At 28.7% G+C, this 21,903-nt stretch overlaps 1 protein-coding gene across 1 annotated transcript in view; it reads left to right on the forward strand.

Moving 5' to 3' along the window:
- Positions 1–38: 38 nt before the first annotated feature.
- Positions 39–21,903, forward strand: part of LOC107438634 (ATP-dependent RNA helicase DDX24) — a 32,368-nt gene continuing 10,503 nt past the window's right edge. Inside the window, exons 1-11 of the mRNA XM_043048100.3 lie at positions 39–248; positions 3,554–3,704; positions 4,528–4,600; positions 8,037–8,182; positions 9,051–9,125; positions 9,214–9,324; positions 10,619–10,729; positions 15,410–15,528; positions 16,268–16,365; positions 17,556–17,671; positions 20,886–21,167. Coding sequence (XP_042904034.1) covers positions 3,555–3,704; positions 4,528–4,600; positions 8,037–8,182; positions 9,051–9,125; positions 9,214–9,324; positions 10,619–10,729; positions 15,410–15,528; positions 16,268–16,365; positions 17,556–17,671; positions 20,886–21,167 — 1,281 coding nt within the window. The 5' untranslated portion in view covers positions 39–248; position 3,554. The remainder of the gene's footprint in view (positions 249–3,553; positions 3,705–4,527; positions 4,601–8,036; positions 8,183–9,050; positions 9,126–9,213; positions 9,325–10,618; positions 10,730–15,409; positions 15,529–16,267; positions 16,366–17,555; positions 17,672–20,885; positions 21,168–21,903) is intronic.

Below are 21,903 nucleotides of genomic sequence, written 5' to 3' on the forward strand. Positions count from 1 at the left end.
CGCTATATATTTTTTTTATTTTTATCGGAATGGAAACGTGTTTTTGTTGTTTTGTTCTTGGCAACGTTGTTGGCTGTTGATTCTTGCAGTCGGTTGCGTATTATTAGTTTATGTTTCCATTTGAATATTTCACCACAGTTTCCCTTTCCACAAGAATATTCATCATTACTAACATTCTATAAATATCAAAATCTGTAGTTAAGCATAAAGCTGGTAACAAAGTGGTTTAGTGATTGTTGAATTATAATGTAAGTATGAGCACGTGAAATTTTTATTTACACTTCTTTTGCATTACCATATTCTCATTATCTTAGTTTTCCATATATTGTGTTTTTTGAAATTTTACTTTTTTTGTGTGTTTAATTCTTCGTAGCTTTGAAAAGCTTAGTAAAATGTTCTGTAGTTTGACTGCACTCTTTAAGATATTATGTAAGTCAAATGCTTTAATAACATTTGTTTGGGAAAACTTTGGAATGCAACTCTCAAATCAATGATTTTTCACGAATATTAGAAAATTTTCTAACATTCAGCAAATTTTCTAAATAAAAAGAAAGCTAGGAATGGGGATAATTCCGTATCTACTCCTGGTAATATTTCCCTATTGTGATCAACTGCAATCGCCTAGGTTAAACTTGCAATTTTTAAAAATAAAAAAAATAATGACATGTAAAGGTATGCTCAAAAGTGACTTTGAGTAATATACTCTTTCATGTTGTTTCTCGCTAGCCACTTAGAAGTTGACAGAAATCTTCTCCTGTACCTGTTCAAACTGATTTCTGTGATTTTTTTTAGTTTCTCGCAGGCCACTGCTTAGAAGTCTTCATAACTTAATGCAGGTACTAAATGTTGAAGTCTTTACAATAAACTGTTTCTACCAAAGGTAGACATTTTATTAACTAATGTAAAAAATGTTATTCTTTTCATTTTGAGAGTTGAAAAGCAAGCTAATGATAATATCTCTTTTCATTAATATTTAAAAATATTAATGCATTAAACAGGAATTGAATGTAGTAAATTAAGAATGTTTCTTCTTCCTGCCAGAAAATTTGCAGCGCTTCTGGTAATTTTTTTCCTTCTTTTACATTAATAGTTTATTTTAGCAATTGGTTCTCTGTTAAGACTGTCAGTGTTTGGTTTCTATCAATTCTCAAACACTGGCAGTCTTAACAAAGAAACTTTGTAATATATCTTCAATGAAAATATCTTCCTGACTTCAAAGAATATTTTGCCTGTGAGGAATCTCTTCAAGTTTGCATTGTGTTCTGTGTTAAGACTGTCAGTGTTTGGGTTTAAATAAGTTTCAAACACTGACAGTCTTGACAGAGAAACTTTGTAATGAATCTTCAGTGAAAATGGGTGCTGCTGACATAGAGGAAATTTTTGAAACCGAGAAAATCTAGTCTTTGCAATGTGTTCTGTGTTAAGACTGTCAGTGTTTGGTTATGACTAACTTAGTATTAAATGTTTGTCATTGTTTTGACATATACCAAACACTGACAGTCTTAACAGGGAAATATTGTTATAAGAACTTCATACCATGAAGATATTGAGTTGAAGAAACTTATTCTTGTATATGTAGAAAGCACTGGATTTTGTTAAGTATTGTTTTATTTGTTTTTAATATGTATTATCTTTATATGGGCATTAAACTGTAAACTTCAGTAGAAATTTTAATCTTTACGGATTTTTTTTTTTTTTAAGAAATACTTTTGTTTTAAATTATATACTGTTTCATATTACAGGGTGCGTAGCGTTTGTAAAAAGTACTTAAAGGTGCTTTTTTGGGGATTTCGTTTTTAAAAGCTTTTAAAGGTGCTTTTTTCAGCTGGCATTTTTAAAAAGTGCTTTTTTTCCGAATAATTTTTTTATCCCTTTAATGAAATCTGGTGGATCCCATGCATTTCACAAAAAATGGGGAGTTTGCTACGTAATCATTCACGCGGACTTCATGTCGTACCCACGTCATGACTTGCGAATACGCGCACACTTGAAACCGAAACCCGATTGCTCCAATTCGGATAGAGAATATCAGATCCTTATGAACTGTTTTTCTTTTTAATTTATTTTAATTTTGTTCTTGTTTATTTTATTTTACTTCTAACACTTTTTTTGACGTACTTTTGTTCTGAGTTCAGGGTCAAGTTGAATTCACTCGGTGATGTGGGAAAGTACTGATTGTTTCGATTTACGCCCGTTTCTTCTTGAGTTTTTTTTTTTAACGCTAAAACTGTTTATAAAAAGTTTTTGTTTTTCAATAATATCATTGATTGAATATGAATTTTTCGAGTGCTTGAAAATTTTTGTAAAGTGCTTGAAAAGTTTTTAAAAAGTGCTTAATTTTGATTCAAGGATTTGGCTACGCACCCTGTATTAATTCTTGCCAACCAAATTTAGCAGTGCCAGCAATTTAAATTGTTCTTGATCATTATCAATTTGAAATATACTTATTTTTATATACTTAGTATATACCTATAACCTTTTGAATATTTTTACTTCTATTTTTTTAATGGTCCTATTACAAATGTTATTCTAATACAGTTGATAATAACCCTCTTAGATAAATAAGTACATGCTTAAAAGATGTGTTTTCTAACAATCAATTAAAAGTTATTACCAAGCAATTTTATAACTATGTTTTAATTTTTTTTTTAAATTAAAGTGTTCAACAGTAAGTTGTAATTAAATTTTCTATCTTAAATTAAATTTGTGTTTAAAATAATGGGGCTGTCAGCTTGGTTTTAGATCCTCTTAGATAATTTACCCAGAAGATTCTAGCATCTCATACAGTGGGGAACCGATTATCCGGAATGATCGGGACCATCGTTATTCCGGATAACTGATTTTTCCGGTTTTCTGAATCGCTACAAAAAGCCGTTATTTTTTATTGTTAAATCCAACTAAAAAAAATATTTAGAAATAATCTTGAAAAGAAGAAAAAACGATGAAGTAATACACTAATGATTATTTCCAAAATGATGGTAAGGTAAACATCTTTCAAAAAAGAACGAAAAATCCTGAAATCTTATAAGGGAAAAAAAAATTTATTTATTTTAAAAATGGCGGGAAAAATTATGGAATTACGTTCCGGTTTTTGGTTTTCCGGTATTCTGATTTCCGGATAATGGGTTCTGTACTGTATTTAAATAATTGGTTGGCTCAAAAAAGAACATTGTGTTCATTTTAGAGGAGGGGAAAGAAGAAAAAAATTTCATGTAGCAGGTATAATGTCAGTAAATGAAGACTAGTGGGAAAGGGAGATTGGGAGACAAAAGAAAGTTAAACTTTTAGTTATAAAGTTATGGTCCAAAAATGAAGTATTAGTCTTTTTATTTGAAGAGAAGAGAACTGGTTTAAAAAGAGTTAGATTTTAAAAAATTGCATTATGATTTGCCGAAGTTATTAAAAGAAAACTTAAGCATTCACAAAGGGAAAAAAAAAATTTCTTAACATCCTTAATGTTATTTTATTTATTTATTTTTTACTTTGCTATACTGAAATTTTCATATGTGCATTATAAGTAACGCTAATTTGTATCTAATGCATGTATTTTTAGAATGAATAAGTGGAAACAAGTAGCTATTGATACCTCTCAGCTTGATCCATCAGAATTGGAGCAATTTGGTGGAATTGAAGAATTGTCAGACTATGAAATTCTTCGTCCAGGTTCCAAAAAATCGGATCAAAAGGGGAAAAAACTGAAAAAGGTCTGTAAACTTCTGGTTAATTATATTATATTTCAATATGAATCATTAGTCTAAAAAATAATTTGGTATTAGTTTTAAACTCAGACTTATTCTAATTGTCATTTATTATGCTATGTTACACCTTTTTTAAACCCAAAAAGGCTCTGTACATAGTCGAAAAGCTGGTTTTGGTACCTTAAAGTGCATGTTAAAAAGATGGATATTATAGCTAAAATTGTGTGTTTAGAACTGAAGCTAAAAAATTAAACCTTATTTATTTTTATTAAATAAAGGGAAAGGTTTAAATACAAATTTTACAGATTTTTATTTCTCTTATTTGTAATGGTTATATTTTGACATATGCACTAAGCTCTATAGAAATCTCCCAATCTTCTGGTAAATACTAAAGATTTTGGATATAAAACGTTATATGCAATTTCTTTTATTTAAAATGTCATTTTGTAAATGTACATCAATTATCTAATTAACTATAGAGTTCTGGTTTTTTAAAGCTAATGCACAAGCTAGAACCATTTTTCATTGCTTAATGTTTCGATGACAAAGTGCAGCATGACAGACTTAACATTGGGATTATTTAATCAAAGAATATTATTATCATGCTTCATTACAATAATCTTCGTAATTAAATTGTGTAAAATGCAGTAAAGGTATAAAGTTGTTGTTCTAAATGTTTCTGGGACTGTTAAGTTGCTTATTGAAATTACTTAAAAGAAACTCTTGCATAATTATTTAGTGTTATTTATTGTATGCCTATGTGATAACTTTTGTAATGGCTATTTGTATTCAAGTAACTTCACTTTATATATGTTTATTCAATGTGTAGAAAAAGGGGAAAAAGTTTAAATCTTCTGAAGAAATTCCATTGCAGAGTATAAAAGCAAAGAAATCCAAACTAGGTATGCTATTAAAATTATGTTGTATTTAGATACTATTTACAGCTACAGTAGACTGGTCCAAAAAAAACTTTTTTTTAAAATTTGCGGGTCTTAACCCTAAATACTTGTACACATGACTAAAGAAGCCCCCATGCAAAATTTCAGCTGATTTCAAGTACATTTAGAGGTAGCTCAAAGGCTTTGAAGTTTTTACTTTGAAACCTTAAAAAAGTAATTTCCATATTATCACTATTTATTATTTTTTTACTTATTTTCATAAACAATGGTCATATATTATGATGTTGTTGTTGTTAATTTATGTCGCACTAGAGCTGCACAATTTGCTATTGGCGACAGTCTGGGAAAGTGGTCACCCACCCGCACACTGATCGTAGCTAGTGATGCTTGACTTCGGTGATCTGCTGGGAACCATGTCTTAAGGATCAGTCCACTGCGGGACCATATATTATGATAAATATAATAATTATAAATATAATTATTATATAGTTAACATTTTGCTTCTTGTTTTGGCAACACCACATTGTTTGTTTACATCTGTGACCTGGTGAGATTTTATTGAAACAATGTCAACAAACAAAATTAGATTTAGAAAAGACTCTTAAATTTGGTTACTTGGTTTTCCCATAAGTGAAATAAAATGATGTAAACTACCTTCCATTAATGCAGTACTAAGAAAATTCTTCTTTCACCATGAGACAAAAACAATACATGAAAGTGCAAGTCACACTGTTGATAGTGTGTTGACCTTCTGGAATAAGGCTAGAATTCCTACAACCGAAAAGCAGAATGCAGTAAGAAAAATTAGTTGAGCGCTACCAAAAATTGAAAAAGAACAGAAATCGGCGTACGAATACTCAAGAAAACAATGAACAGAATTTTTTCAAAGAATGCAAGATGTTGTAGGATATTGCTCATGTCGGTGCTTTACAGATCATGAAAATTGAAGAAGATAAGAAGTTTTTGCTTAAACAGCGGAAAGGATTTGAAGGCTGTATGTTGTCAGTCGACAGAAAACTTAAAAAGAAACGCTCATCTAAAAGGAGGCTATATGAGACACTACCATCTATAGTGTGGGCATGAATAAAAACAAAACTGTATGTTATCCTTCATCAAGTGCTGAAATTAAAGAAGACTGTGGTTCAACTAGTCCTCAGAAAGTGATACTGATGATGATACTTTTCAATATCCTAGTACTTCAGAAAAGACAGCAAAGGGGGGGAAAAAAACAAGCTTCTTTCACCTAATTTGATGTCTGCATTGGATCGAACAAAAACCTCGGATCGCAGTGCTACATTTTTAATTGCAGCAACAGCCCAAACAGTTGGAATAAATGTAAGTGAAAGTACTGTTTCACGAAGTACACTTCGCAGACACAGAACAAAATTTCGAGCCCAGTTAGCGAAGGATTTGAAGCATAACTTCAAACCTGATGGTCCGCTTGTCGTCCACTGGGATGGGAAACTCAGGGCTAGTATTTCTCGAGAAATGGAGGAAGTTGACCGCCTTCCTATTCTTGTCACAGGAAATTATGTGGTGTGGAGAAATTACTTGGTGTGCCAAAACTGCCAGTTGGTACAGGCAAGGCAATTGGAGCATTCCATCATGCACGGTGGATGGCCAAAGTTATTTACTGTTTAAAAATATACATGTTTCGTGAACAGTTCAAGCTCACGCCAAAAGAAGCTAAAGGGTTGAAACGATTTAATGATTTTAGCACACACTTGTACATGAAAGCCTGGTTTCGCTGCTCTAACGCAGCTAATGCACCTTTCATAGACTTAGAATTTTTTAAACATTTAAATTTGGTGAAAAATGAATGCCAAGAAATCTCAAAAGCTGCACGCAATGGGTTGAAGAGGCATCTGTGGTAATTAAATGGTGACTTATTCATGCTCAGCCTATTCAGCTGTCATGTAAGCACAGAAGATAAGGTTTTAATGGTTGAGAAGTTGTTTAAAATAGATGAACATATTGAAGATGTAACCAATGCTTCTAAACGATTAAAGGAAAAAGAAATCGGAAATGTTAATGAAAAATCTAGGATGATATTTAAGTCATTGAATATACAAGGCGATTTCTTACATTCGTCCCCATCGGAATGGAAGAAATTTTATTCTTACCATGATGGTGAAAAGAAAGTGAAATGTTTAAAGACAGTAAATGATTGCGCAGAAAGTGGCGCAGCGCTCATTACAGACTACAATGAACTGATAACTAAATATGAAGAACAAAAACAATTCTTACTTCAAGTTGTGGAATCTCACAGAAAGAAATTTAAGGATACTAAATAAACCACACTTGTTCAAAATGTATGATTTTTTATTAGGATTTTCTTCATATATGCTTACTAATAGATATTGTGTTGGCTCGCTCCCTTGTATTTTATGATATAAATGAGAAATATGTACATATGAGTGTACAATTCATGGTTTTTGTTGGGAAAATACAAATAAAGGTATAGTGTCAATGTTTTTTTTTTGTCATTTATTTATATGAAATGCAAAATCCCAAACTTCAAAGTCTTTGAGCTACCTCTAAATGTACTTCAAATGAGTTGAAATTTTGCATGGGGGCTTCTTTTGTCACATGTACAAGTATTCAGGGTTAAGACCTGCACATTTTTAAAAAAAGTTTTTTTTGGACCAGTCTAAGCTACAGCCTTGATTAATGTAAGAATATATATTTTAAAAAAAAAAAAATTGAAATTGGGTTTAATTAGGAATTTTTTTAATATTTGGAAAATAATTTTATTGAGGTTTTCTTGAAGAGTAGCAGTGTAAGATTCCTTGTCTTCTTGTAGGGTGAATTAAGAAACTTAACATGACAACAAATAAAAAGCAAATTGTGTTTAATTGTCCCAGTGACTAACATTGAGTCAATTCTAGCAATTGCTAGTTGGTACAATCGGTTCAATGATGTGGTGACATACATTTTTTATCTAAGATATAAATTTGTCAAAAAATGGCAGTTAAAAATAAGTTTTTACTTAGGTGAAAAAATGGTCTAATATGTATTGCTATGAAAAATTAAAATAAACTTCATCAAAAATTTTCAGCATGAAAAAAAAAATTTTTTTTAAAGAAATTTTTATGCTTGAATTCATTTTTAATTAAAATTGTATTAAAAAACTCATTGCTTCTCAGTTGTAAAGTTTTAAAAAAAAATGAAGTTAAAATTTAATTGTCTTTTGTTAAATTAATGATCCAGAATGTAATAATACATTGTAAATTGAAACAAAAAAAATTTAACAAATTTTAGATATGTTGTTGTGATAATGTTAACATTCTTTTATTTAACATTAAGAAAGAAAAACAAACATTTGGTTGCCCTTAAATTTACTTTATTCATTAACTTAGAGTAATTGTTAACTAATTGCTATTGACATTTTTGAATTTCGTCTTCAGAACTTGCATTTTTTGCCTCTCATTTTATTTAGACATGTCTGCTTGGAATGGTTTAAAGATCCCTATTTCAGTTCTTTCAGCTATGGAAGAGCTCAGGTTTACTCAACCAACAGAAATTCAATCTCAGAGTATACCTGCCATTTTGAATAACAAAGATGTCTTCGGTGCTGCTGAGACGGTATGCTCTCATTTGCATCTTTATTTTAGCTGAGTGACTTTTCTGAGAAACTAAAGAACTTAATTCTGTACTGGCGCACACCTCAAGTTTAGAAAATGTGAAGCATTATAACATTTTCTAAACTTGAGAAGTATGCTTAATCTAAGCTCTTATGTTAACTGTATCTTTTTTTTTTAATTCATTGATCTATCATTTTCAGTTTTTAATGGAATTTGATTATTCAGTCGATAAAAATTGTTTAAAAACCTCTCCTGCTCATTAATGTAAAATTTCGTGATTAACTTTACATTTTTGAATTTTTATAAGAAATTGTATGTCTGTTAGACAAATTTAATAATTCTTTTTTAAATATATATCCTTTGAATTGATATATAAAGGTTTTTTAAAGGCCAACAGAATATACAATTTATAACTATAATAGATTCAATTAAACAAGTCTCATTCTTTTTTACTATTCACATTAGTGCATTTAAGAATTAATGCTTAAAGAAAAAAGTTGTTATATAATTTATAAAAACTGCATCTGTATTAATTTTAGACAAATATGTAAAGACTATTTCTAAAACATCGTGCTAAATCAGCTTACCTGCTCTTGTGTTTGATTAGGTATTCTAAAACGAAGCAAACCAAAAAATTATTATTTAATAAGTGTTATTATGTAATGCAGCTGACACTAATTGTTCTTTTCTTTTTTTTTTTTTTGTAAATCTTGATATATATTTTCTTCATTTTTTTTTTATTTCAATAATGCCACATTTTTTCAAAAAAATTGCCTTGTTAAAAATAATTTTGTTAACTGATATAAGTATTTAAGTAAGCTTCTCCTTTTCTACACTTAAATGTTGTTAGTTTTTTTTTTTTTTTTTAGGGTAGTGGAAAAACATTAGCTTTTGGTTTACCAATAATAAAAAACATCATTTCTATAAAAGAAAGCAAAAAAGAGGTAAGATTTATAACAATTAAATGTTTGTTATATTATGTTTCTAGCTTATGCATTTTGAAATTTAAAAATGCTCAACTTATATTTTTAGCAAGGAATCGAGGATAAACAACTTTATAGCTTAATTTTGACTCCAACTCGAGAACTTGCTATTCAGATTAAAAAACATTTGCAAGCAGTGTGCAAGTACACTGATTTACTGGTAAGCTACCATTTTTTTTATGTTTTTAATTATTTTTTGTAGGTAATTGAGAAAGAGCATGTGTGTGTGTTAAAGAAGTTTTAAGGAAACAGTGAACAACCAATAGAGTTTATTAATTGAAGCTGATACTCCTTAATTTATATATCCTGTTTTATTTTATATTTTTTTAATTGCATATATTACTCTTTTTTTTCTCCTTTAAAAATAATGTATTTATATTTGTATCTTTGATAGCTTTGACTTTTTCTAGTTGTGTAGCGAGTTAAAGAAAAAAAGCGCCTTTTTTGAAAAATGCATGTTTTGTTTTGAAATATTTTTTTTTTTACATACGAAAGATCATACCCTACAAAAAAAAAATATCTAATTTTTGATATAACTGGATATAAAAGTTTTGATTCATGTTGTATAAAAATATTGTTACTTCAATTGTCAATTGCCTCAAATGTTACTTCAAATCATTTTAAAATAATTAAACCTTTAGTTTTTTTTAATTTGACCTCTTTAAATTATTAACACTTTGAATCAGTTCTTACAATGATTCAATAATTTCTTGAATGTAAAATAGTTAAAATATATGCATTTAAATTTTTATGAAATTATCTTTAATAAATTTTTGAGATATTGTAAAATCTAAATTTAAAAAAAGAAAACTAGTTTATGTGGTATAAATTTTTGTTGAAAATATAGACCTAAACTAAACTTAGTGATGTAATAGCCCATATAGGTCAAGAGCAGGTGTTTCAGTTGGTTGGTTAGCCGAACGCGGAACCCCCGATGTTTAGTCCCAAAGAACGCTTGGTGCTCATTTTATCGACCCACTAAAGGTGAATATAGATCCTTTATGTAAAATTAGATTATGTGAAATAAACCTTTAAATTTTTAGCGGCACTTAGTATCTTAATATGAAAAAAAAAACTAAACCCTTATTAAGACAAAAGTATTAGTTTTTATTATTTGAAATTTTTTAATGTCAAAGAATAACACCCAGGTTTGGAGTATGCAAATCTCTTACATTTTGAAAAAATAGTGAATTTGAGATGAATTGTTACATGGTAAGTGCATGATGATGAAATTACATCATGCACTTAGCATGATGAAGTCACTCTGCTCAACCTATTACACCACCCGTAATTAAAAGGTTAATTTATTTGAAACGAATTGCAGGAGAAAAACAAGATAATGAAATATTTTAAAACAGTTTTTTCTATTCTTTTTGTGCACTACTTATAGTATGTTGTTATTACTCATATATTTTTGGGTGCAGCTAAACTTTTTGTGGTATTATGTTTATTAGATATCATCTGTTGTTGGGGGAATGGCTGCAGAGAAGCAAAAGAGGATATTAAAGAAGTGTCCAGACATAATTGTAGCTACTCCAGGAAGGCTATGGGAAATGTTACAAGAAGTACAGCAGTTTTAACTTTTCTCAAAGTTTAATTTATTTCTTTGCTTGCAGGGATGCGATTCTTCCTCGGATTCTCAGACTTTGACTTATTCCGCTTATTTCCATTGAAAAATTTTTTTACACAAGTTAAAATATTTTATGATGAATTTAATTTTCCGCCGAGAGAAATTATTGAAATCCTCATTCCTCCCTCTGAAGTTTCTCTAAAAATCAGTTTCTCGGGATAAAACTGGTTGACCTTTATACAGAGAGGAGATTTTTCCGCCACATTTTAGCTGATTTTCACTTTTGTCTCTCGAATTTCAGACTTTTCATCAAAAACTCCTATTCTCTAAAAGTTTTGGGTTTTCTTTTTTTCTTTGTATAAATATCCCGCTTTCTTTTTTTGAAAATTCAGTCGTTGAAATAAAATAATTATATTCATTTACGATTTTCAGAGATAAACAGAAAATTCAAACTACGTCCTAGCTGCTAACCCCTTCCGCATTTTTACTTATTTTAGCTATTTTCTCCAATTTTACGCACAGAAAATAAGATTTTCCGTATTTTTATGTGCGCCGGACAGCTCATATTTTCGTAATTCAAACGAACAAAAATAGAGGGAGATTTACAGTGAAAATATGTATTTGCTCATTCAATTAATCTTGTAAATTTTTATTTATTATGTCTAAACAAAAACAATACAAACAACCCTTTTAGAAATCCCAAGTCCAGACTCTGCAAATATCTCGATTTTTATTCACACGATTTTAATATCAATCGTCGGTTTTTGTATTTAACTGATTTAAAAGTTGCGCATTGCGATTCTTATTTACACTATTTAAATATCGTACATTATGATTCTTATTTACGAGATTTAAAAATCCAATATTGCGTTTTATATTTATGCATTTTTAAAATCACGATTTTATTATCAAACATCGATTTTCATATTTACCCGATTTAAAAGTTGGGTGTTGCGATTCATATTCAGGTGATTTAAATATCGTACATTGGATTTTTAAATCTCGTAAATAAGAATCACAATGTCGCAATTTGTATTTACACATTTTTAAAACCCTATGTAGCGATTCATATTCAAGCGAGCTTATAATCCTATGTCATGATTCGTTTTGCGGTTGTAATATCGAACGTCGATTTTCGTATTTATACGTACGTGCTTCAAAACTTAGACTTTGGGATTCGTATTAACTCGATTTAAAAATTATGCATCGTGATTCGTATTTATGTGATCTAAAAATAGCGCATCATGATTTGTATTTTCTCATTTTTTAAATTTGATATGGAATTTCATATTCAGGTGATTTGAAAGCCTCATATCGGGATTCATATTCTCTCAATTTAAAATCATGCGTGTGATTAATATATTCATACTATTTTAAAATTAATCGTCGGGATTTATAATCAATTGGTTTACAAGTCTATAAATCACACTTTTTTTTGTCTATATATGTATTCATTCTTGGATTTCCTCTTTTTTACTTTCTGACTACTCTCATCCCTGTGTTTAGAAAACTATCAAAGATTGTAATGATTAAAATTCTGTGATATTTCTTTTCCTTTTTAAATCGACAGAGAACATGTTCTCTAAATAAAAACTTATAATGTTTTGTTATTAACTGACATTATTTATGCATTAATAACATCAAGGATTAAGATCCATGAAGATTTTTTACCTCATTGTATTTACAGAGAACATATTTTCTAAATTAAAAACCAATGGTTTTGTTACCTTTGATTTTATATAGTTTTATATATATATCAAAAAAGAGAATTTTTTATTTTTTTGCTTCCTTTCTTTACGTCCAAGCAACATAGTACAAAATTTCTTTTATATATGTATATATATATATACAGTAGGGAACCGATTGTCCGGAACGATCGGGACCATCGCTATTCCGGATAACTGATTTTTCCGGTTTTCTGAATCGCTACAGAAAGCCGTTTTTTTATTGTTAAACCCAACTATAAAAAAAAATTATTTTTTTTGGAAATAATCTTAAAAAGAAGAAAAAACGATGAAGTAATACACTAATGATAATTTCCAAAATGACGGCAAGGGGAACATCTTTCAAAAAAGAAAGTAAAATCTTATGAGGAAAAAAAATTTTTTTTAAAAGAATGGCGGGAAAATTTATTGAATTTCGTTCCGGTTTTCTGATTTCCGGATAAAGGGTTCTGTACTGTATATATATATATACAAGGTACGTAGCGTTTTTAAAAAGTGTTCAAAGGTGCTTTTTTCATTGGGTGTTTTTAAAAGTGCCTGATTTTCCCTTTTTCAAAATAAGGTTTTTCCTTTGCTCTGTTGATTTTTGTTTAGTATTATGCAAAAAGACACAGTTCACATTGTTCTATTCAACGTTTTCACAATTAATTCAACCCCAATCTTTTTTGGTGTATTGACAGTCCGTAGCGTATGAAAACAACTTTCGTTTTACAATATTCAAAATTTCACGATTTTTGATAAAGTGCTTAAAAATATTGCTTGAATGGTGCTTATATTTTGTTGAATAATTTGGCTATGCACCCTGATATATATATATATATATATATATATATATATATATATATATATATATATATATATATATATATATATTCCCATTGATTCACAAGAAACTGAACCAATTAAATGGTTTAAAAAATAAATAATAAAAATCTTAGGCAATGCTTAATATGATAACATACTTTTCTGCTTTCTCAAATCAAATATCTTGCTAGCAATATTGTTCGAAAGGACTGCTAGCTCATAAGCTTAGATTCTTCTGTGATGTGAGCAAAATATTTCAGCCCTTCTGTTTATTTGTTCTCTTTGCATTTACGATGAATAACTACATAAATTCGCATAATAATTTGATCTCCTAAATAATAACTTCATAAATGTGATTACCAATAAAGAGATAATTATTCCAATTATGTTTATTAATTTATTATTTTATTTTCAAAAGTTATAGTGATGGAATTTGTTGGGAATATTCTTGATGTACAAGTATTCTAAATAACAAAGGCTTTTAAAAAATTTCTTATCATTTGTTTAGGAAAGTTTTAAATCTGTTTTATTTGCAAACGCATAATATAGACTACTAGTGGGCTGCGCTCCCTGCTCGCTAACGCTCGCCAACCCCCGAAAATTGCTACGCTATCTTATATGGTTTGCTTTGCAAACCAAGCTCGCTTCGCTCGCTAATAACTTAGATACATTGCAAATGCACAAAATTCTAAGAATTCAAGACAATCATTCAAATCCATATAAAAACTTTTTAAAAAAAAAAAAATAATAATCTTTTTAGTAAGTACTAAGTCAATAAAATAAATTTTAAATCAAATAAATGACATGTAATTCATTAAATCTATTAGAAATGTGCTATTAATTTGTGATATAATTCAAAAATTGTCAAATAAATTCGTAATACAGTAGAGAACCATTTATCCGGTATCCAGATAACCGGGAAACCAGAAAACCAGGAAAATTTTTGATCGGTTTTCCCGCCATTTTAAACTAGAACGATTATGAAAAAAAAGCGGAAATGGACTCATCCTTGAAGCTCAGTAGAGGAAAATGTAAGGAAGGGGAGAATTTTTTTCCCCGTTTACCCAGCGAAACGTCATTTCCTCCGTGACCTTGAAGGCAGGGAAGGGAGGAATGTTTTATTTTCTCCTTTAAGCCGTCAATCAAGCTCAAGGGTGTGGCATGCTGATTTCGTTTTCTGTTTAATTTACGAGGGAGGGTGGGGAAAATGCATTGCATGCATATCAGTGAACAGAAGATGAAAAAGAAAAATATATTTATCTATTTGACATCGATTAATAAAAATAAAATCTTTTTCTTCTGAATAAATTCAAGTGCGGTATCATTTGCAAGTTTTTATTGATGTGGAATCACATCTGCTGTAATTAAATATCGAGTTTTTATCAACAAAAAAAAATAATAAGAGGAGAATTGTTTATTAATTTAAACACAGGATTATTTTAAGAAGCAGATTGCAGTTTTGTTTTTCTGATTCCACTACGTTTGATTTTTTTTTTCACGATAAATTTTGCACTCAATAAATTAATTCTTTTTACTCATAAATTTTATCATTAGGTTTTTTTTTTTTTAAATTCCGTTGATCTTGCCTTGTTCTTTTTTAACTATCGTTTCGGTTCGATAAGTTTCAAGTGTTTTTATTTAGATTAATAAGTTTAAGATTAAGTCCCCCGTATAATTAGGTATGAAATATATTGCATTATTTAATCTTTGGTTTTGTTTATATTAGTTAATTTAGGAATTGTAATTATTTTTAGAAAATAAATACGAGAATTTTGTATTTTTTAATCTTGTTTTTCTTGTCTAAACTTGGCATGTGAAATTTTTAGCTGCAATCAGTGGTCGATTGTCTAGCATTACCATTCAGGGAGTTGTAATGAGGCCTTTTTTTTTGTCGGCGTGTAAGAGAAATAGTAACGTAAAACAAAACAAACGTTGCCACCGGCGGAAATGAAATACAGCCAAAATTTGGGAGCCATGTAAGAGAATTATGTGTATTAAATATTTTGTGTTTCAGCGAATTCGAGGGATTTTTACAGCTGATATATCAATTCAGAATTTATATTGTGGAGCTAAAATAAATATATGTATATACTAGAGATTAATAGAAATATACTTGAAAACTTCTAACTTAATTGTTTCTGTTTTAGGGAGAAAGGCATATTAACAAAATACCTAATGTTCGCTATCTAGTCATTGATGAAGCTGACAGAATGGCTGAGAAGGGTCATTTTGCAGAATTAACACAAATTCTAGAAGTGATAAATGGGTAAGATTTTAAAGTAACATGTTAAATTACTGTATGTTTATTAAAACTTTTTTTTAAATAAACTATTTAAATACTGTTAATCTGCTAAAAGATTAATAGAACAGTTAAAAGAAAATTCTTTGAAATGTTAATTTGGTTATTTCTATAGTATGCTTTCATGCGTCCTTTTTATTTTCAATTTCTTAGTTTAAATTACGTAATTATTTTAATAATTAAATTTCTAAATGTTTATTATTAATTTTTGATGTTTTTTGTTATGATGGTGTTAATTTTGTTTAAATTACGTAATTATTTTAATAATTGAATTTCTAAATGTTTATTATTAATTTTGATACTTTGAAATAAATATCTTAAAGATATATAATCTTGAATAGGTACATATACTCATTTAAAAAATGATTTTTCTAGTTCTTTTTCTAATAGTTTTAGGTTTTTCTTTTGATGTCAACTTATAGACTTCATTTGATGTTTAACGCTAATTGAACTTACAATTTTTTAACCACTTACTGCTATAAATAATGGTATGCAGTTATAAGAAAATTGTATATTTTTGTATAAGAAATTTTTTTTTTTTTACCAAGATTACTCAGAATTGCTTAAAATAACCAACGCAGATTGATATAAATGATTGAAAATGATAGTGATTAAGATAAATCTATATATTAAATAAATATAAATAGGTTTCTTGTATTTTTCTACTAATTGGATTTTTATTCACAAACCACATTTCTGTTTGTAGGAACAAGGAAAACAAAAAATTACACAAGTACGTTTTTTCTGCTACTCTTTCAATGGAGATTCCTGATCTTAAAATTAAAAAGAAAAAGCACAAATTAAGTATGTTTCATTTGTTAAATAATAAATATTTGTTCTTTATGTACTATATTTAAATATCCAAAAGAAATTTTTAAGTATCTTAATAAAATCTCTCACTATGAAAACAAACAAAAACTATATCATAAATAATAACTTATGTACATTATTTCTAAGTATTAATTTGTGTCTTAAAATATATGTACATAAAAAATGCTATTTTCTTGTTTCACATTTGCTAAATAAGTACATTATATTTTAGTTTATTATATTACATTATATTAAGTTTTTTAATCATTTTATTAAAGGAATGCTGAATTAAGTAACAAATTTTAATTAAAAATTTAATTAATTATTCACTAATTTACTATAGTAATGTGAGTTTATTAAGTTTTCTTAGTTTGCTTTATTTTTTACATATCTTTTTAAATTTGTAAAGATCACTAATATTAATCTTGTTTACTATTTGTTGCATATGCTAAAAAATACACCGATAGCATTTTTAAGTTATAGTTTAACTATAGTTTTACATAATTAAATTAAGTATTTAATAATTTAAAAAAGGGAATGTGTGACTCAATATTGAATAAATTAGTGGACTTGAACCATAATGTATTCACCCTCGTTCGCAACAATCTACCAGGTCAAAAATTAATTAGTTTTTAAGGCTAACGATTATTTAATGCGACAAAACGGCCTTACTTTCCGGTCCCCCTTACATTTAAATTCTGCATAAATTGTTCTTATGTGTCTAATATAATTAAGGAAAGAATTCTTTGTCAGAAATTAGTTATTTTTTCATGACCACTTAAAGTTTTTGCAGTTTGTTTATTAATATATTCTTCTTATTAAGAACTTTGAACAATAGACAGAAAAATCTTTCATTAGAGTGCATGTCTTAATCATAATTTTCTTTAAAAACAAAAGGAGCGCCAAATATTTTCTTATTCCATAAATGCATATTTTTTTGTTGAAAAATTTGGCTATGCACCCTGGAAAACATTATTATTTAAAATACGTGTTAATTATGGGCACGTCTTGTCAATTTCGGTTATGGGACTTTCCATTGCGCTTTTAGGCACTACTTATTCTATGAGAAACTTTATAGTATTTATGTAAAAAGACGTTGGTTGCTAATATTTTGCTTCCTGAATTTCAGCACAAAATAATACTTTCACAGTATACGAGTTGTAATGGTTCTTTATTTATTTTAGAGTCCATGATTAAATTAATTGGTTTAAAAGATCCTGTTGTAATTGATCTTACTAATAAGAAAGCAGTTGCTGGAACTTTGATAGAATCACAGTTAGTTTGCAAGAATGAAGAAAAGGTTTGTAGATTTAACTGCTTATAATTTATGTATTTTAGTTTAAAGAGATGGTTCAAAACCTCCTTTGAAAGTTGTATAATATTCTGTACATGTTCCTCCTTTTCTGGGTTGATAAGTCTATGTATTTTTTGGTTTGTTTTGGTATTTAAAAAGCTTCATTTGGATCACACTTGATGTATGAAAAAAATCATTTACGAAAATGAGTTTATTTTCCTACATATTTTATTTAAATTTAAGTCACCAAAACCATATTATCACCAAAAAAAGGTTATCAAATAAATAATCAAAATGTGGTTATATACTAGGCAAAAAGTTTATTATATTTGGTCATTCATGAAAAACCTGTAACGAAAGTTGTGGAGTTGTCAAAAAAAGTTTACTACCTCTCCCTTAAAACATTATCTTCTTTTGTTCAGTTAGTTCAGTACTTGGCACTTGTTAAAATCACTATTGATATTGAAATGCACTAATTTTAAAAGCAAGTATTGTAACTATTGGTTATTATTTTGTGGTTACCTTTAAAAACCACAGCCTTTTAAAGAGTTAGAATGAAAATGCATCATACTATATAATCTAATAAAATTTCATAGTTTGACGATTTCATTTTTGAAAAGCAATACTTCGTCTCTCCAGTGTGTTCAAGATACAGGGATGTGATTCTTCCGCGGATCCGCTGATTTCCGCTTTTTTCAAATTTTTCCATATCTTCCGCTCTTTTTTCATAAATTTCGCGGAAAAATTTTTTATTCAATAAATGATATTTTGTTGAAAATTTTTTTCTTCCGTGGAGCGAAAGTATTGAAGCCCCCAATAAACCTTTCTTCACATGTCAATCTGCTGGCTGGGGTAAAAGTGGTTGACCTTGGTAAACCAATGCCGTCTCCTACTCCACTACTCTCTTATCTTTTCAGGGATGAAAGACTTTTTAAAATTTCGGACCATGTTCCAAAAACTTTTGGGGAGTCGAATGAACGATATAGTCGGACTTGCGACGAACTCCCCCCCCCCCCCTGCAGTAGCCTCCTGAGAAAATTATCTTCAGAAGAAAATGGGTAGAATTTCGGCATGTACGCCGTTGCCTTGACAACCGCGACTTCCGCTATAGATTGGAAAAAAGAAAAAAAGTCCTAAGCAGTTTCGTTTCGGCCGCTGATATTTGATTTCTTTTGATTGGCTGATTTACAGAATTTTAAATATTAGGAACTTGCGATTCTTATTTCGATAATTTTTATGTAAATCATCGATTTTCGTATTTAACTGATTTAAAAGTTACTTGTTGAGATTCGCTTTTACACGATTTAAAAATCATTACTCGCAATTCCCATTCACGCAATTTAAAAATTCAATATCGCGATTTGTATTTAAGCGTTTTTAAAACCCAATATCGCAATTTAAACGTTTTTAAAACCCAATATCGCGATTCATATTCCCGCTAGTTTAAAATCCAATGTGGCGATTCGTATTCATATATATTTTTAAATTTCAATATTGCGATCCGTTATCATGCGGTTGTAATATCAAGCATCGATTTTCGTATTTATACGCGGTTTAAAACATTACTCGTTGCGATAAGAATTTACAGACTCTAAAAATTATGCATCGTGATTCTTATTTACGCGATTTAAAAATTCAATACCGCGATTTGTATTTTCGTGCTTTTAAAATCCAATATCGTGATTCTTATTCACGTGATTTTAAAATTCAATATCGTGATTCTTATTCACGCTATTTTAAAATTGAACATCGCGATTCTTATTTACGCGATTTTAAAATCAAACATTGTGGTTCTTATTCACGCGATTTTAAAATCCAACATCGCGATTCTTATTCACCCTATTTTAAAATCGAATATCGCGATTCTTATTCACGCAATCTTAAAATTCAACATCACGATTTTAAAATCCGATATCGCCTTATTCACGTAATTTTAAAATTCGTCATCGAGATTCTTTTTCACGCAATTTTAAAATTCGTCATCGCGATTCTTTTTCACACGATTTTGAAATCCAACATCGCGATTCTTTATCTAAGAAGAAATGGACTATGGGAGAAATGAACTTTCTTGTCCTATCAACACTGATGATCAAAAGTCTGCAAAACGCAGTCTACAGATCAGTCATGTTAATAAAAGACCATCGAAAAAACAAAGAACTGATGAGAAAGTCCATAAAGGTCCTTCGACCATTAAACAAATGTTTTTTAAAATGATGTGATACATAAAATCGTGCTTATGCATAATTACTCAAAGTTATCTAAATTATTAAAAAAAAATTATTTTAATCAAGATATTATTTAAGAACATAATTACCATTTATTTATATTTATTTGAATAGATAATAATGTAATCATTATCAGATTGACTATTGAATTCATATCATTTTTTCTTTTGCACGTTTAATGCTACAGTTATAAACTTCCTCTTTGTGTTTTTGTCAATCACATCCCTGCAGATAACATTTCTGGTGTTAAGCATTATGCCACAGCATATGAAAACTTATTTTTAAACATTAATAAGTTATGTACATGATTTAATAAATTTTTTTGCCTTTTAAAATTTTATTTTATAATTTAAATTAATGGTATACCTGGTATATTTTGAAATGTAAATTTATTTATATTCGCTTGATTTAAAATGTGATTTTAAGCATTCATTTAATGAATAGTAAATGCATAGATTTTCCATTAGATATCTCTATTTAAAGTATTAGCAAAATTTATGATTTTCTGTTTAGTTCTTGAATTTATAATTTTAATTTGAAATGATTTTGACCACCATTACTTGTAAAGAAATTAAACAAGGGTAATTAAGCATACATGATTAATGCAATTATGTTTTTTTGATTCATAGTAAGTTTTGGTAAAATACAAAGATATTCCAGCCCGCAATTGTGATTCTTTTAATTCTGTAATTGAGGTTTACCATGCATATCATATTTATTTATGGGGTAATCATCTTTTTTACTTGCATTTAATTTTTATTTTTAAACTGAAAAATAAATTACAGCAAGTGTCAGGAAAAATACTTTCTGCTACCACACTTTTGTTTTATTTAATCAAAAATTCAAATTAACCATATACTAATTATTTTTATAGTTCTATTTTTATTTTTAAAAGTTATGCTGTAACTCTTATTAGCTATCATTTCATATTTTAAGAAAGAATTCCGTTAATGTGAACAGCAATGAACCTAATTTTTTATTTTTTTTAATTTCAGGACGCCTATCTCTATTATTTTTTAACCATGTATCCTGGTAGAACACTAGTATTTTCTAATAGTATTGATTGTGTTCGTCGCCTTAGGTCTGTCTTAGAATACTTAAACTGTGATCCGTTGCCTCTTCATGCTTCTATGCATCAAAGGCAGAGGCTAAAAAATCTAGAAAAATTTGAAAAGAGCAATACCGGAATCTTGTTAGCCACAGATGTTGCTGCAAGAGGCTTAGATATAAAAGAAATCCAACATGTCATTCATTATCAAGTGCCACGTACTGCTGAGGTAATTATGATTCAATTGAGCTATTTGTTCTATTAGTTTTACTTCTTAAGATATGGTTTTGTTCTGAGATATTAAGGTTTAGTCAAACCTTATTCAAGCATTTTTGTCTTACTTTTGAAATTAATTATATTTCTGTGTAAAAGCACTGTAATTCCATTGTCAATTCTTGCAGAATTTAAAGAGTCAGCCTGCAGCACACAAATTGAATTCACTTGTAAACCTATCCCAGGCAGATATAAGGTTATTATTGTAAAAATAAGGTTTTATCTAACATGTAGACAGGAAAAGTTTCATGTTTGAGGTAGAAAAGCTAATTTAAGTAACATTTTTATACGCTTTTAAATAAATAAAAGGATAAGTCCTTATAGAGCCTGTAAACAATAAACTAACAATCAGATTGTTTGGAGGGGAAAAAAATTTCTTCAATTTTTCTTGTTAAACATAAGTTTTTTATGTTTTGACAATCCAGTTAATTATGTGGGATTTTTTAAAAATCATAATTTTTCTTTAGCTTGTATATATTTTCATATCAGCAAGCAAGTTTTGTTAAAGAATTCAAACGTGTGGTAATTGAAAAAGTTAATGAATTGAAAAATTTTTTTTTTCTGTCTCGCATTTTTGCTGGCCTTTAAAAAATAAGTGATTATATTCTGAGAGAAAAAATTATCTGTCAGTTCTGTGATAACTTACGGAGTCTCCAACCGCACATCAGGCGTTCAGCTGCTAGGTATACAAT

This window comes from Parasteatoda tepidariorum, chromosome 4 (assembly GCF_982258835.1).
Source record: "Parasteatoda tepidariorum strain Cologne lab strain chromosome 4, Ptep-v5.0, whole genome shotgun sequence".
Lineage (NCBI taxonomy): Eukaryota > Metazoa > Arthropoda > Arachnida > Araneae > Theridiidae > Parasteatoda > Parasteatoda tepidariorum.